This window comes from Myotis yumanensis, unplaced genomic scaffold, assembly GCF_028538775.1.
Source record: "Myotis yumanensis isolate MYYU_CA2020_CCGP unplaced genomic scaffold, mMyoYum1.0.hap1 SCAF_14, whole genome shotgun sequence".
NCBI classification, from domain to species: domain Eukaryota; kingdom Metazoa; phylum Chordata; class Mammalia; order Chiroptera; family Vespertilionidae; genus Myotis; species Myotis yumanensis.
Window position 1 is genome coordinate 32,776,329 of NW_027223765.1, and position 12,032 is coordinate 32,788,360.

Consider the following 12,032-nt stretch of genomic DNA (forward strand, 5'->3'; position numbering starts at 1 on the left):
CGAGAGTCCGTGACCCTGAGCTCAATTTATTCCCATTCAGACTAGGAAATCCACAGGTGGGAGTAGGGGGGGCGCTTCTGGGGTTGGCGGGAGGGGAGGATGTACTTCTCACCCGTGATATTATCATTTCCTAGGCACAAGGGTATCTGCCCAGCCTAGAAACTTCTCTCCTGCCCATCACAGTATCTGAGTTTCCACTATTAATATATTTTTTATTGATTTCATAGCAGAAAGGAGAGAGAAACATCAATGAGAGAGAATCATTGATCAGCTACCTCCTGCACACCCCCTACTGGGGATCGAGCCTGCAATTCAGGCATGTGCCCTGACCAGGAATTGACCTATGAACCGGTTCCTAGGTCGACGCTCAACCACTGAGCCACGCCGGCTAGGCTCTGGTTTCCACCATTAATACAAGGTTCTCTCTGACATTGGGGCTAGGAGTTTTGGTCTTTTAGAGATCCCCTAAGGACCAATTAGGGCCAAAGGGTTGGGGTGGGGTGGGGAGGAAGAGAGGAGAACATGAGAGGATGTTGAATGAAGAGGCATAGAGACACCTTTCTCAATTCTTACAGCTGGTCCTCACCTGCCTGGAGAGCCAGGGTCCAAACAGAAAGACCAGAGACTCAGAATCTTGGGGTAATAGAAACATTAAACAATAAAAGCAGGGTATATACCACAAGCGCTTGGACCCCTAGAACTGTAGAATTCTAGGACTTCCAATTAAAATGCAGACTGAGCTGATACAGAGAGCTTGCATCTCCCTCCAAAACTTATGGTAAATTAAAAATAAAATTTTCAAAACAAACACTTTCAAAGCAAAAAAAAAAAAAAATTAACTAGAGACAGACATAAGCAGTAGAACCATTTGGCCTATGGAACCAGATGTGCTGTTAGGAGCTGGGGCGCCCATTCAGGGAGGAGCGGAGAGCTGGGAGGGTCCCTGAATGGGGACTAGAGATGCCTGTCAGCCAGCTCAGGGGTTCGGCAAGGAACCACCAGGACTGTGGGCTGGGAAGCCATGTGTGAGAACGAGAAGCCAGCAGCGCAGGTGACCACTGAGGAAGCATGAGCCAGAATCCGCCTTCCATAAACAGTGTGATAGAGACACCATGCTGAGCAACGAATGAAAAACTGGTGTGGAACCGATGAAGTTCAAAAGCCACTGCAAAGACCTCAGAGGCGCTTCAACAACACAGAGCACGTGCGGGTGCCTCCAGGAGTAACCGCTGCTGAGAGTAAGCACGGCAATGAAACACAGAGTCCACCTGCTCACGAGACAGCGGACGAATGAATTTGCACCCAGCGAACTAGCGGGGGAAAAGACATCTAAAGAAACTTTAAAATAAGTCTGCTTAAAGTACGCAGAAAAAAACAAGAAAACGAGACATTAAGAAAAAAGACTGGGAAGAGTTGAAAAATGAGAGAGTAAATCAATAAAAGATGTGGAAGTGGAAATACAATATTTACGAAGTGGGCTAAACAGTAGATTAACAGCCAGGGAGAACATTAGTGAATTGGAAGACAGAATAAGGGAAGCAACTAGAACACAGCCCAGAGGAAAGGTGAAAGGCTGCTCTCCGAGTATGAAGGAGCTTCGGGAATGACCCCGTCAGGCCTTCCCTGGCTTCTCCTGGGCAGCCTGCTCTCTCACGGGTGGTGCTGACCTCATCATACAAGGCTGCACTCGCCTCTCAGCTCCTCGGGCTCCTCATTGCTGGTGCTGTAAACGATGTCGACATCCACAGGCTCCCACAGGGCATGCCCACAACCACGTCCACATAAGCACATGCACACACAAACACCAAGCTGTTCCTATGCATCCAAATGTGCACACCCAGACACACATGGTGTGAGAAGACACTCAGCCCTGGTGCATGCATGAGCATGCTCACATGTATGCATACACACATGGTCCCAATGCACACATGATGGTGCCAGACATGCTCACATGTGCACACCCCCTGCTGTGCCAACCACGATGCTCTCAGTCACACTTGCACACATGTCCATGCACAGTCTTCACGTGTGTCCAGACACCTTTACACAGAGGGTGCTGGGTGAATGCACACATACATGTTACACGTGAGCACAATCCCATCAACATGCTTGCCTCCCAAAGATGCACACACCAGTGCGCCCAGCGGCAGGTGCCCCACACAGGCCCACGGTGCAGGTGGCCTACCTCCAGTTCCCTCAGCAGCTCTGACTGACCACACGACTCCAGGTCTTCGAGGGCTTCCCCAAACACGCGCCAGAAGCCCTCCTTGTGGGCAGGGCCGGGGGCTGGGCTGTAACGTAGGAACCAGAGAGTGTCAACTCCTGGTAGGCGGGTGGGCAGGCAGGCAGGCTGGGCCTGAGGAGTCTTCTAAATGGCCATCAGCGTTGGGCTCGAGGGGCCAGAGGGTGGGCAGGCGGGCATCCTCGGTGGCAGTGCTGGGGCCCCGGGGCAGTGGTAGGTGACACGGAATGGGGGGAAGACGCAGCTAGGGGCGGCCAAGACTGCCGGTCTTAGAACAGGGGCAGATGAGACGGGGTGGAGAGCAGTGACACAGGATGCCTGGGAAGAGAGACAGACGGAAGGACAGACAGACAGACAAAGAGGAGATCCATGGTGTAGCCCCAGAGGACGGCTTCTGGCCCCACCCAGACACATGGCACCATAGGACAGTGACAGGGACAGAGCTGGAGCCAGCAAGGATACAGATGGATGGAGAGGATGGAGTATTTGTGCTGGGGGAGGGGCTGAGACCATCCCATAACTTCCATCACAGGCTGTATGAGCCCATTATCAGCTCTAAAATCAAGTCTCATTAGAAAGGTACTAAGTCACACATTTCCGAGTTCACAAAGCCATCGGCCATGCACCAAGTCCTGGCTCTTTATAGCGTATGCTATGATTTCAAAGCGCTTCCTCTCTCCCAAAGGTACACAGGCTTTCCTCCAGGGAGCCTCAGGGACAATAAAGTAAAATTATTATCCTTCCCTTCCCATTTTAAGATGAGAAGACCAAGGCTGAAGGACATTCTCTCCATTTAAGTCAATTGTACAAACAATTGGCCTATGGAGGTGAATAAGGCAGGGCCCCTGTTCTCAGGGAGCTGAGGATTCAGTCACAAAGTGTGCATGAGCACCTACTGGGTGCTAGGCACGGAGCTAGGGGTGCCACGCAGAAGGGACGTAGAAGAGCCAGGTAATTAACCAGGTAGACACAGGTGGCTAGTGCCACTCAGAGGCTCACGTGAGCAGCTGTGAGTACCAGCAGAGGGAAGACTGTCATCGGCCTGAGGAAGTCAAGCATTCCAGAGGCGGGGAAATTTGAGCTGGGTTTTGAAGGATGAGTAGGTGTTGGCCAGGAGAGGAGAAGGAAAGGTGTTTTGGGCAGAAGGAACTGCCTAACCAACAGCATGGACATGGGCAGGGGTGGCCAGCATTCCTCCACAGGGCCAGTTCTCTGCAGGCGCCTCCTCCTTCGAGGGAGAGGCTGAGATCTCTGAAGCCAACATTCAAAAAGCACCATATCCACATGTCAGGGCTGGTGCCCATGACCCAAAGGGCCCTCGAGCCATCTGGGCTGAGTCAGGAGGACCTGGGTTTGAGTTCTGAGTCTGCTGCTGGAGACTCCCAGACTTGGGAAGGGCAAACCAGGCTGCTTCCCACCTCCCCACCTTTGCCCCTGCTGTGCCCTCCACCCAGCGAGCTCCTCCACCACCTCGGCCTGGCTGAGAGAGTCTGCTCCATGTTTTCTCCTCTCCCAGGAGGAGCCCCTCCTTGGGGCGGACCAGACTCTTCCACGGCCTGCACCACTGCCGCACAGGGACCACGACCCTCACCATCCTGCCCAAGAGACCAGGACTGTCTCCTTCCTCACGGCATTCCCACCACAGACCTAGTTGGTGGCTCCCAATCCTCCTCTTCCTCCTCCTCAGGGAAGCTCTTGTCAGCAGGGGCAGGGGTGTAGCTCATCCTCCGGGGCTCGGTGGGTGGGGGGCTGCTTCTCAGCCGGCTGGGCTGCCACTCCTGGGGGTTCACAGCCCGGGCTGTCGTCTGTGGGGTGTAGGAACCTGGCAGGTGGAGACAGGGGGTGCCTGCATCCTCTCTGTGCCCTTCGCGTGCCCTCCTTCCCAATCCATCTCTAGCAGCGCTGGGCGACCCTGAATATGTCTGTGCCCTCTCTGGGCCAGCAGGACTACCCAGCGTGCCCTCAGGGCTCCTGCCACCCAGGTCCCTATCTGAAAAACCCGTGACTTTCCCAGTCCTCTGGCGGAGGAGTTAATGCCTGGGGCTCCAGGACCCTGCCCCAGCTCCGCGGGGCTGGGCTGGCTGATGCCCTGCTGAGAGGAGGTTCAGTATTTTGACCATCCTTCTCTCCCTGCCTGTGAGCGGTCTGAAGGTCCTGCCTGGGGTGGAGCTGACAGACGCTGACCAAGTGCTCGAGATGGGAAAGCCGGGACCCAGAGAGTGAGGGCCAGGGCTGGGAGCCACCGAGGCCACCCAGAGGCATCACACTAGTTCCCTGAGCTGGGCTTTAAGGAGTCCCTGTGGCTCTGGGTCACAGAAACCAGAAGGCCAACCACCGGACTCAAATGCTCCCTGTCCCTCCCATGGGTCTCAACATAGATGGACGGGGGCATCTGGTCCTAGGAGGGCACCCTGGAGGTTTCCACCCCAGGCTGGATGGTGTAGGATGGGGTGGGAGGGGCTTCCTGCCTTTCCATCTTCAATTGGATGCAGTGAACACTGATGGAGCACCTGCTGTGCTGGCATCAGGCGGGGATGAGAGAGACAGCAGGAGTAAGACAAGTGTGGTCTCGGACCTCAGAGTAGGGTCCTGTGGAAGCTACGCAGAGGATGTGTGAAGGCCTGTGTCCATGATCTGAAGAGCAAGGGGCCTGAGAATGGGGCCCAATCAGATCTGCCTTCAGGGAAGGTGTCCCTAGAGGATGGAGCGAGGAGCGGAATAAGGAGGCCTCGGCCCAGGGAAGAGCCCTGCAAAGGCCTGGCAGTTGGGGAGACCCAGAGAGAGCATGTTGCTTGTCCAAGGGCTCCGAGGTGTTACCTGGGCCCCCAAAGCCACTCTCGGTGGCCGAGCTGTCCCAGGACTCCAAGGCGCTGTCCACACTCGGAACAGCGGGCGAGAACCGGGCGGTCAGCTGTCCTCCTTTGAGTGCCTCTGGCGGGTCCTCATCCGCATCACTGGGCTCGCTGAAGCTGCCTGACTTGTGAGGTGCGAGTGGGCCTATGAGGAAAAGGGGGGTGGGAGTCACTGACGCTGGCCTCTGACCTAGGAGATAATGATGCTCAGAAAGCCTCAGTTTCCCCACTGGAGTCTGGTGTGGGAATCCACAGGCACTGAGTGAGCCCCCTTAGCCTGCTGCTGGGCAGTCTGACAAGTGGGAGGTGCCACACTGATAGACAAACCCATTTCACAGATGGGAACACTGGGGCTCAGGGAAGCTGAACAACATGCCCAAGGTCACATGGGGAGCAGCAGTGGAGCCCAGATTAGAAGGAAGATCCCAAAGCTCAGGCTCCTTCCACTGTACTCCTGCCGAGACACACGGGACAAGTCCAGGGGGAGCTGAGGAATGCACAAGGTACGGCCACAAGGTGCAACAAGCAGTCTTAAGAGGCAGAAGGTGATGAAGAACAGGGTTCAGACCCAGACTCTGCCTCACACCAGCCGTGTGACCTTGGGCCCACCTCTCCCCTCTCTGGGTCTTGTCTCCTCAGTGTCTCAGGTATCCTCCCACCTCCATAGGGGTCAGCAAGGATTCTGTGAGATGGGGCACAAAGCCTGGCCCAGAGGCACAGAGCCCTCCCTTCTTAAATGGGCTGAATGGTCCCAGGGAGCGGGGGGAGGCTCACGGTCTAGCTGCTTCTTGATCTTCAGTGTGACGGTCTCACCAGCCACCTGCAGGAGGTGGATGGCCTCACTCAGTGGCCGGCCCTTGAGGCTAACGCTGTTGATGGCCAAGATACGGTCCCCAACGTGGATAGCGCCAGTCCTGGGGAGGAGGCACAGGGCAGAGGGTAAGAGCTAGGCACTCAGGGTTTCAGAGTGAGGAGATGCCCTGGGAAAACCGGGAGCCCAAGCCACACGCCTGGCTGACCTCAGGTAAACCCAGCTGCAAAAAGTCTGCAAGTGTGATTGTGAGTTGCATTAACAGACGTATAAAGAGCAGTGGTTCTCAACCTTGGCTGCACATTAGAATCACCTGGGAATCTTTTTAAAATCCTGATTTCTGGGCCTCGTCCTCTGGAAATTCTGTTTCTTTGTTACTAATGTTGTGGCCCCACCCCATACCAAAGAAACAGAATTTCCGGAGGATGAGGCCCAGAAATCAGGATTTTAAAAAGATTCCCGGGTGACTCTAATGTGCAGCCAAGGTTGAGAACCACTGGTCTAGAGTCTGGGAAGGGATTATTCTGCCTAACTCTACAGCTAGGTTCTAGAACCAATGGCAAGCATGAGTTTTGAGCATGGTTTGAATCCCACAAACTAGCTACCCACTTCTAGCTACATGACCTTGGGCTAATTTCTTAACTTCCCTCAGTTACCCCCTCTGCAAAATAGGGGTGATAATACACATTTTATCAAATTAGTATTGAAGGATGGATGAGTAGAATGGGTTAATGTTTCCATCCAGCAGAAATACATGGGTAGCTGTTCCCTCTCCCTGGGCCTCAGTTTCCCCACCTAGAGAATGAGCATAATCCCAGGGCCCAGTGGTTTTCTGCCTGGAAACTATTAGAATAACCTGAGGAGCTGTTTGAAAATGCAGATGCTGGGCCCCACCCCTGAACAATTAAATCTATGGGACTGGGGCGGGGGAAGGCAATTCTGAGGAGCAGCCAGGACTGAGGGTGGGAGAGAAGTTCAGCATCTGCTGAGGATGCACTTGACCCAGGTGGGGGAAAAAGAGGTAGAGGATTGGGGCGGGGGCCTTAAATCCCAAACTTAGATGTTCCCTCCCCCCAGGTGGGAGCTCACAGCAGTCCATCCCGGAGTGCCCTTATCTTCAGCTTTGCCCAGCAAGCTCCCCTGGGGCCTGGGGAGTGAGTGAGTCAGGGAACGGCAGATTCGGGGAGGGAGGTCCGAGCGGTGCCACCAGCCACGGGTGGCTACCAGGCCCCTGAAATGTGCTGGCCTGAAATGAGATGTGCTGAAGGTGTAAAATACACACCAGACTCTGAAGATGTGGTATGAGCAAAAGAATGCAAAATATTTTAATAATTTTTGTGTTGATTACATGTTGGGATATTTTAAGATTCGTTTTGTTCCTTTTTGCTTTCCTAATGTGGCTACTAGAAAGCTTATAAATGAATTGGTGGCTTGCGTTCTATTGCAGTTGGACGGCAAGCTAGATCAGCCCAATGAAGGCAGAGGGAACTGTGTGTTGCGTCCCGGTCCCCGGTCCCCAGGCACCCAGAACGGATGGCACACTGTAGGTACCCAGCAAACGTGGGAGTGAAGACATTTCATGTCAGAACGGTCCACGCTGGCCCCTGCAGTCTACCAGATGGCCAGCAGGGGGCGCTCGAGGAGCGGGGACGCCACCGGGCGCTGTCCTGCGGAGTCTCCCATCCTTCTGCTGCACCCTATCCTTGTGTGGCCCCTCCTGCACTCCGTCCTTCAAGGACCCCTCGTGCCCCTCCAGCCTGGTCAGGCTCCCCCTTCACAACCAGCTCTTCTCAGTGCTGGGAGCTCGCTGGCCAGCTGAAGGGAGAATGCACCCTCTCACCCACGCTTGCGTGGCCGACCTGTGAATCCTGTAGGGCCCCTTCCACCTCTGGATCCCAGATCTATCTGCTCCCCCAACCAACCGAAGAACCTGGGACATCCCCTCTTCCAGCTGCCACAGTTTTGGGGACACTCTCCAGGGGAGAGGATAGCAGGGGCAGGCCTCCAATGTGCCAGGAAAAGTCCCAGGCTGTGCCGGGATCCGGGTGCTGGGACTCAGGGTACTGGGCACGGCCCCTGTATATGAAGGCACACAGGTGCTCCAAAAAGGCTCACAGTGCTGACTGCCCTGCAAGGGAGGCAGCAGAGGGATCTGCACATTATCCAGCACTGACCCGGAGCTGGGAGGTCTGCAGGACGCTGGCCCGACTGTGGAAATGAGGCTCAGAGAGGGAAGGGACAGGCCCCATGTCCCCCAGAGCGTAGATGCTGGAACAAAGGTCAGAATCCAGTCTGGCTAATCCCACAGCCCAGTTCTGCCCCTGGCCCGCCGAGTGTGTCCCCACAGAGCCCCGGCTCACCTCTCAGCCAGACCACGCTTGGTGAGGCCTGAGATGACAATGGGGTCAAAAGGCTCCTCCGTGCCTGAGATGGTGATGCCCAGGGGGCCCCCGTAGCGTTTCAGCTCCACCGTGTAGCTGATGGCGCCCGTGGTCTCCTGCTCATCTGCAAGGGTGACACCCATCAGGGGCAGGATCCAGCAGGGCAGGGTCCAGGAGCTGGGTACCCCCAGCTCCCCAAAACCTTGGTGCACTTACTCACTCATACTCATCCATTCACTCATCCATCCATTCACACATTCATTCGTGCTGTGACGGCAGATGGTGCAGCCTGGGGGCCCTGAGGCCATCTTCTGCCCCCAGAATGCTTTCTTCCACCCAAACACCATTTAGAAAAAGAAAGAACAGGAGCGTGGAACAAACATTTTAAAATGCAGATTTCACACGTCACACGGAATAGAAATAATGATTGTGATAATGCTAATCACGATAAGAAGAAACCAGATTTCCAACTTTTCTTTTAAAAAAAAAAATCAGCCAAGGGACCCTCTTGCCCAGGCAGCAGGTGGTGACGGCCGCTCTGGATAAGGGATTCGCCCGTCAGTGGCCCAACCCTCACCCTTCCCTTTTGCCTCCCAACCTGTACCATTGCTCTTACCTTCTGTCAGTTCACTCGCTTATGTCACCGTCTGGCCTCAGCTGTGTCTGAGTTTGCAGGGTTTGCTTACTCACTCGCACATCTACCCACACAGTGGTGCGGGGATCCCGCCTTTCATTCACACCCCACCCGCTCGTCTCTCACAGCTGCTCCCCGCGGGCCACCCCTGCCAGGCTTTGTGTATGGCATGGGGGATCCAGCTGGTGACTCAAACCCCCACGGACTCACAAGGGCCCTGGAGGGCCTCAGGGCCAGTGAGGAGTCTGTGGTGCCGCCCCTCCCTGCATCTGTCCAGTCAAGGAGTCTCCACCAGCCAGCTCTCAGGTGGCACCACCACCATCCCTCCCAGGCCAGAGGGAGCCCCGAATTGCAAGCTGGGAACCGCTGGTCTGGGGGACCTCGAGAGGTGGCAGGGCAGGGTGGGGCCATACCAGAGTTGTCCTCGTCCTTCCGGATCTTCAGCTTCACCAGGTCCTCACACTGCCGCAGGATCTGCACGGCGTCCTCCATGGCACAGTTGTCCAGGCGGATATTGTCGATGGCCAGCAGCTTGTCCCCTGGCTCGAGGGTGCCAGTCCTGCGTGAGCAGGGGTGTGTGGCAGGATGGAGCCTGGCATATGCCAGTGCCCTACCCACCCCATGGCCTACTCACCCCACCCCAGGCCCAGGAGCACTCCTACCTGTGTGCCACACTGCCTTTCTTGATGTCAGAGATGGTCAGCGGCTCCCCTCGCTTCCTGCTGGCCGCTGGAGGAAGAGAGGCCATGACTCAGCCTGGGGCGGGGGGACCCAGGATTGGGGCATGGACATGGGGCCACAAGCCCTGCTCCCACTGCTGCTTGGTTGGGTGGCTGTGAGCAGATCAGCTCACCTCTCTGTGCCTCAGTTTCCCTTCTGCAAAGTGGGGGTGATGCCACACACCTCATAGGGGCATCCTGAGATTAAACTAGATACTGCAGGCTCCTGGCACATAGTAGGTGCTCCATCCACATCAGCCATTTTTTCCTCTTGCCCATCCCCCAGCAAACTGTGAGCTCCTTGCGGGTGGCTGGTGTCTGTGTTCCCAGCACCTGGCTCAGGGCCGGTACCCAGAACTGCATGATTCTTCCACAATGGCCTGCAGGGAGTGTTGGCTACTGACGGCTCACCACAGGGTCCCATTCTGGGAACCCCCTTTGGCCAAGGGAGTTGCCTCACCCAAGGTCATGCCGCTCCTGGTGCAGCCTACATCCAATGGCTGGTCCAGGAGATGATGCACAGGCCCGGCTCCAGCCTCAGCTCAGGGCAACTTGCAAGGCCTCCCAGCTGAGAGCTAGCTCTCCAATGGGATTGGCTGAGCCTCTATTGCTGCTGCACTGCAGCTTCACTTCTCCCTGTGCCCACTGTTCCCTAATGGCAACAGGTGTTGATCTTAAGAGACCTCCTCAGTACACCCCCTGCATGTAGCTCCTGTCTGAGCAGCTGTTTCCTGGGGAACAGGGCCTAAGGCAATGTGTGTGGCAGGAATGGCTAGTTTTCTTGAGAAAAGAATCCATTTGATCTAATGGGTTTCCCATTAGTGAGCAGGTGGTCGGATTGCCTCCTAGCCCATATGGCATCTTTGCAGATGAGACAAAAGTGCCCCTTCCAATCACTCCCGAGAAAACGTAAGAAAAGTGTAAGTCCACCTTGAAAGGGCATCCCTGTGTCAAGCACAACCTGTGCCACTGCACCTGTGGCCCTGCCCGGAGGTGCCTGGGCTGGAGGCAGCTTCCCACTCCTGGATGGCTTACACTCCCACCTCCATCGACTGCAGAGCCCTTCAGGACAGTTGCCCCTCCATCAAGCCCTGGGGTGGGGCGGAGGATTATTCCACACAGGAACGCAGTACTGGTCACCTGTTCTCAGAAGGCAGTCCTAGGGAAATGGTGTCCCAGCGTCCCTTGTCTGACCTGTGGTTGGTCCACCAATGTGTGTGCTGCCCTCACCAGATGGACACCTGCCAGGAGGCCACCTCAGCAGGGCGGTGGAGGTAGTGATGCTGTGGCCAGGTGGCTGGGGTCTCCACTCCCCTCAACCTAACTTTTTCCCCTTAGGGTCCCCAGGATAGAGCTGGGCTGAGCAGGCTCCTGACTCCCAGGCCCCAGTCAGCTTCATTTTCTCGACTCATCAATTCATCCTATAATTGTTCATTCATTCATTTGATAAAAATTTACTGAGTAGCTACTATGTGCCAGGAAGGAAAATAGCGGTGAACAAAACAGACAGAGATCCCCGACCTCCTGGAGCTGCCAATCTAGTGGGGGTCACAGATAATCAACACAATTAAAGGGAGCATGTCAGGTGATAAAGCATGTTGTAGAGAAAAATAAAGGACAGGGACCATGCAGAGGGCAGTGCCATTTTAAATCAGGTGGTGGGGAGGGCCTTGCCAAAGTGACAGGTGAGCAAAGGCCTGCAGGGGGTGGGGAAGAAGGCAGAGGGAGCAGCCAGTGTGAAGGCCCGAGGCCGAGAGGAATACAGCCTGTCCAGGGGATAGCCCAGAGGCCAGCAGTGGCTGGAGTGGCCAGGGAGCTGGCAGGAGGCAATGTCAGAAATCACAGAGACCAGGTCACAGAGGGCTTCATGGGCCCTGGGAGTTCACCCCATTGGACACCCAAAGGGCCTGCAGACTCCCATTGAGCAGAGCAGAGACCAAGGCTTTGAGAAGCTCCTGTCTTGCTTATGGAGAGAGCGGGGCAGTGAAGGGCGCAGGGAGCCCAAGCAGCGGGTCCTCCCACAGAGCCTTTCCCTGGGCCAGGAGGTGTATTCTTTCTCCCAGCAGGCGGGCTCACTCGGCTCCCAGGGGCAGGCAGGGACGGTAAGGAGGGGATAGTATGGCGGGGAGGGGACTCACAGCTGATGGTGATGCCCAGCTCCACACCGCGCCTCTTAGGCAGCTTCACGTGGAAGGTGCCGCTACTCGGGATGACAGACTCTGGGTACAAACAGACGTGGACCCACGTGAGACCCAGCCCCACATCTACGCCCGTCCAGCTGGGAGGGACCAGCCCCGTCCTGCTTCTTACACCCGAGAGATTCGAAGACCGAGGCACGTGAGCTGGCAGATTGGTTCAAGACAACCAAGCCACCCGGTCAGAGTGGCACCCGG

General features: G+C 55.9%; 1 protein-coding gene across 1 annotated transcript in view; it reads right to left on the bottom strand.

Moving 5' to 3' along the window:
- Positions 1-12,032, bottom strand: part of GRIP2 (glutamate receptor interacting protein 2) — a 34,610-nt gene that overhangs the window by 5,645 nt on the left and 16,933 nt on the right. Inside the window, exons 14-21 of the mRNA XM_070433553.1 lie at positions 11,778-11,858; positions 9,583-9,649; positions 9,334-9,479; positions 8,266-8,410; positions 5,869-6,008; positions 5,060-5,239; positions 3,890-4,064; positions 2,186-2,291 (exon numbers count right to left, since the gene is read on the bottom strand). Coding sequence (XP_070289654.1) covers positions 2,186-2,291; positions 3,890-4,064; positions 5,060-5,239; positions 5,869-6,008; positions 8,266-8,410; positions 9,334-9,479; positions 9,583-9,649; positions 11,778-11,858 — 1,040 coding nt within the window. The remainder of the gene's footprint in view (positions 1-2,185; positions 2,292-3,889; positions 4,065-5,059; positions 5,240-5,868; positions 6,009-8,265; positions 8,411-9,333; positions 9,480-9,582; positions 9,650-11,777; positions 11,859-12,032) is intronic.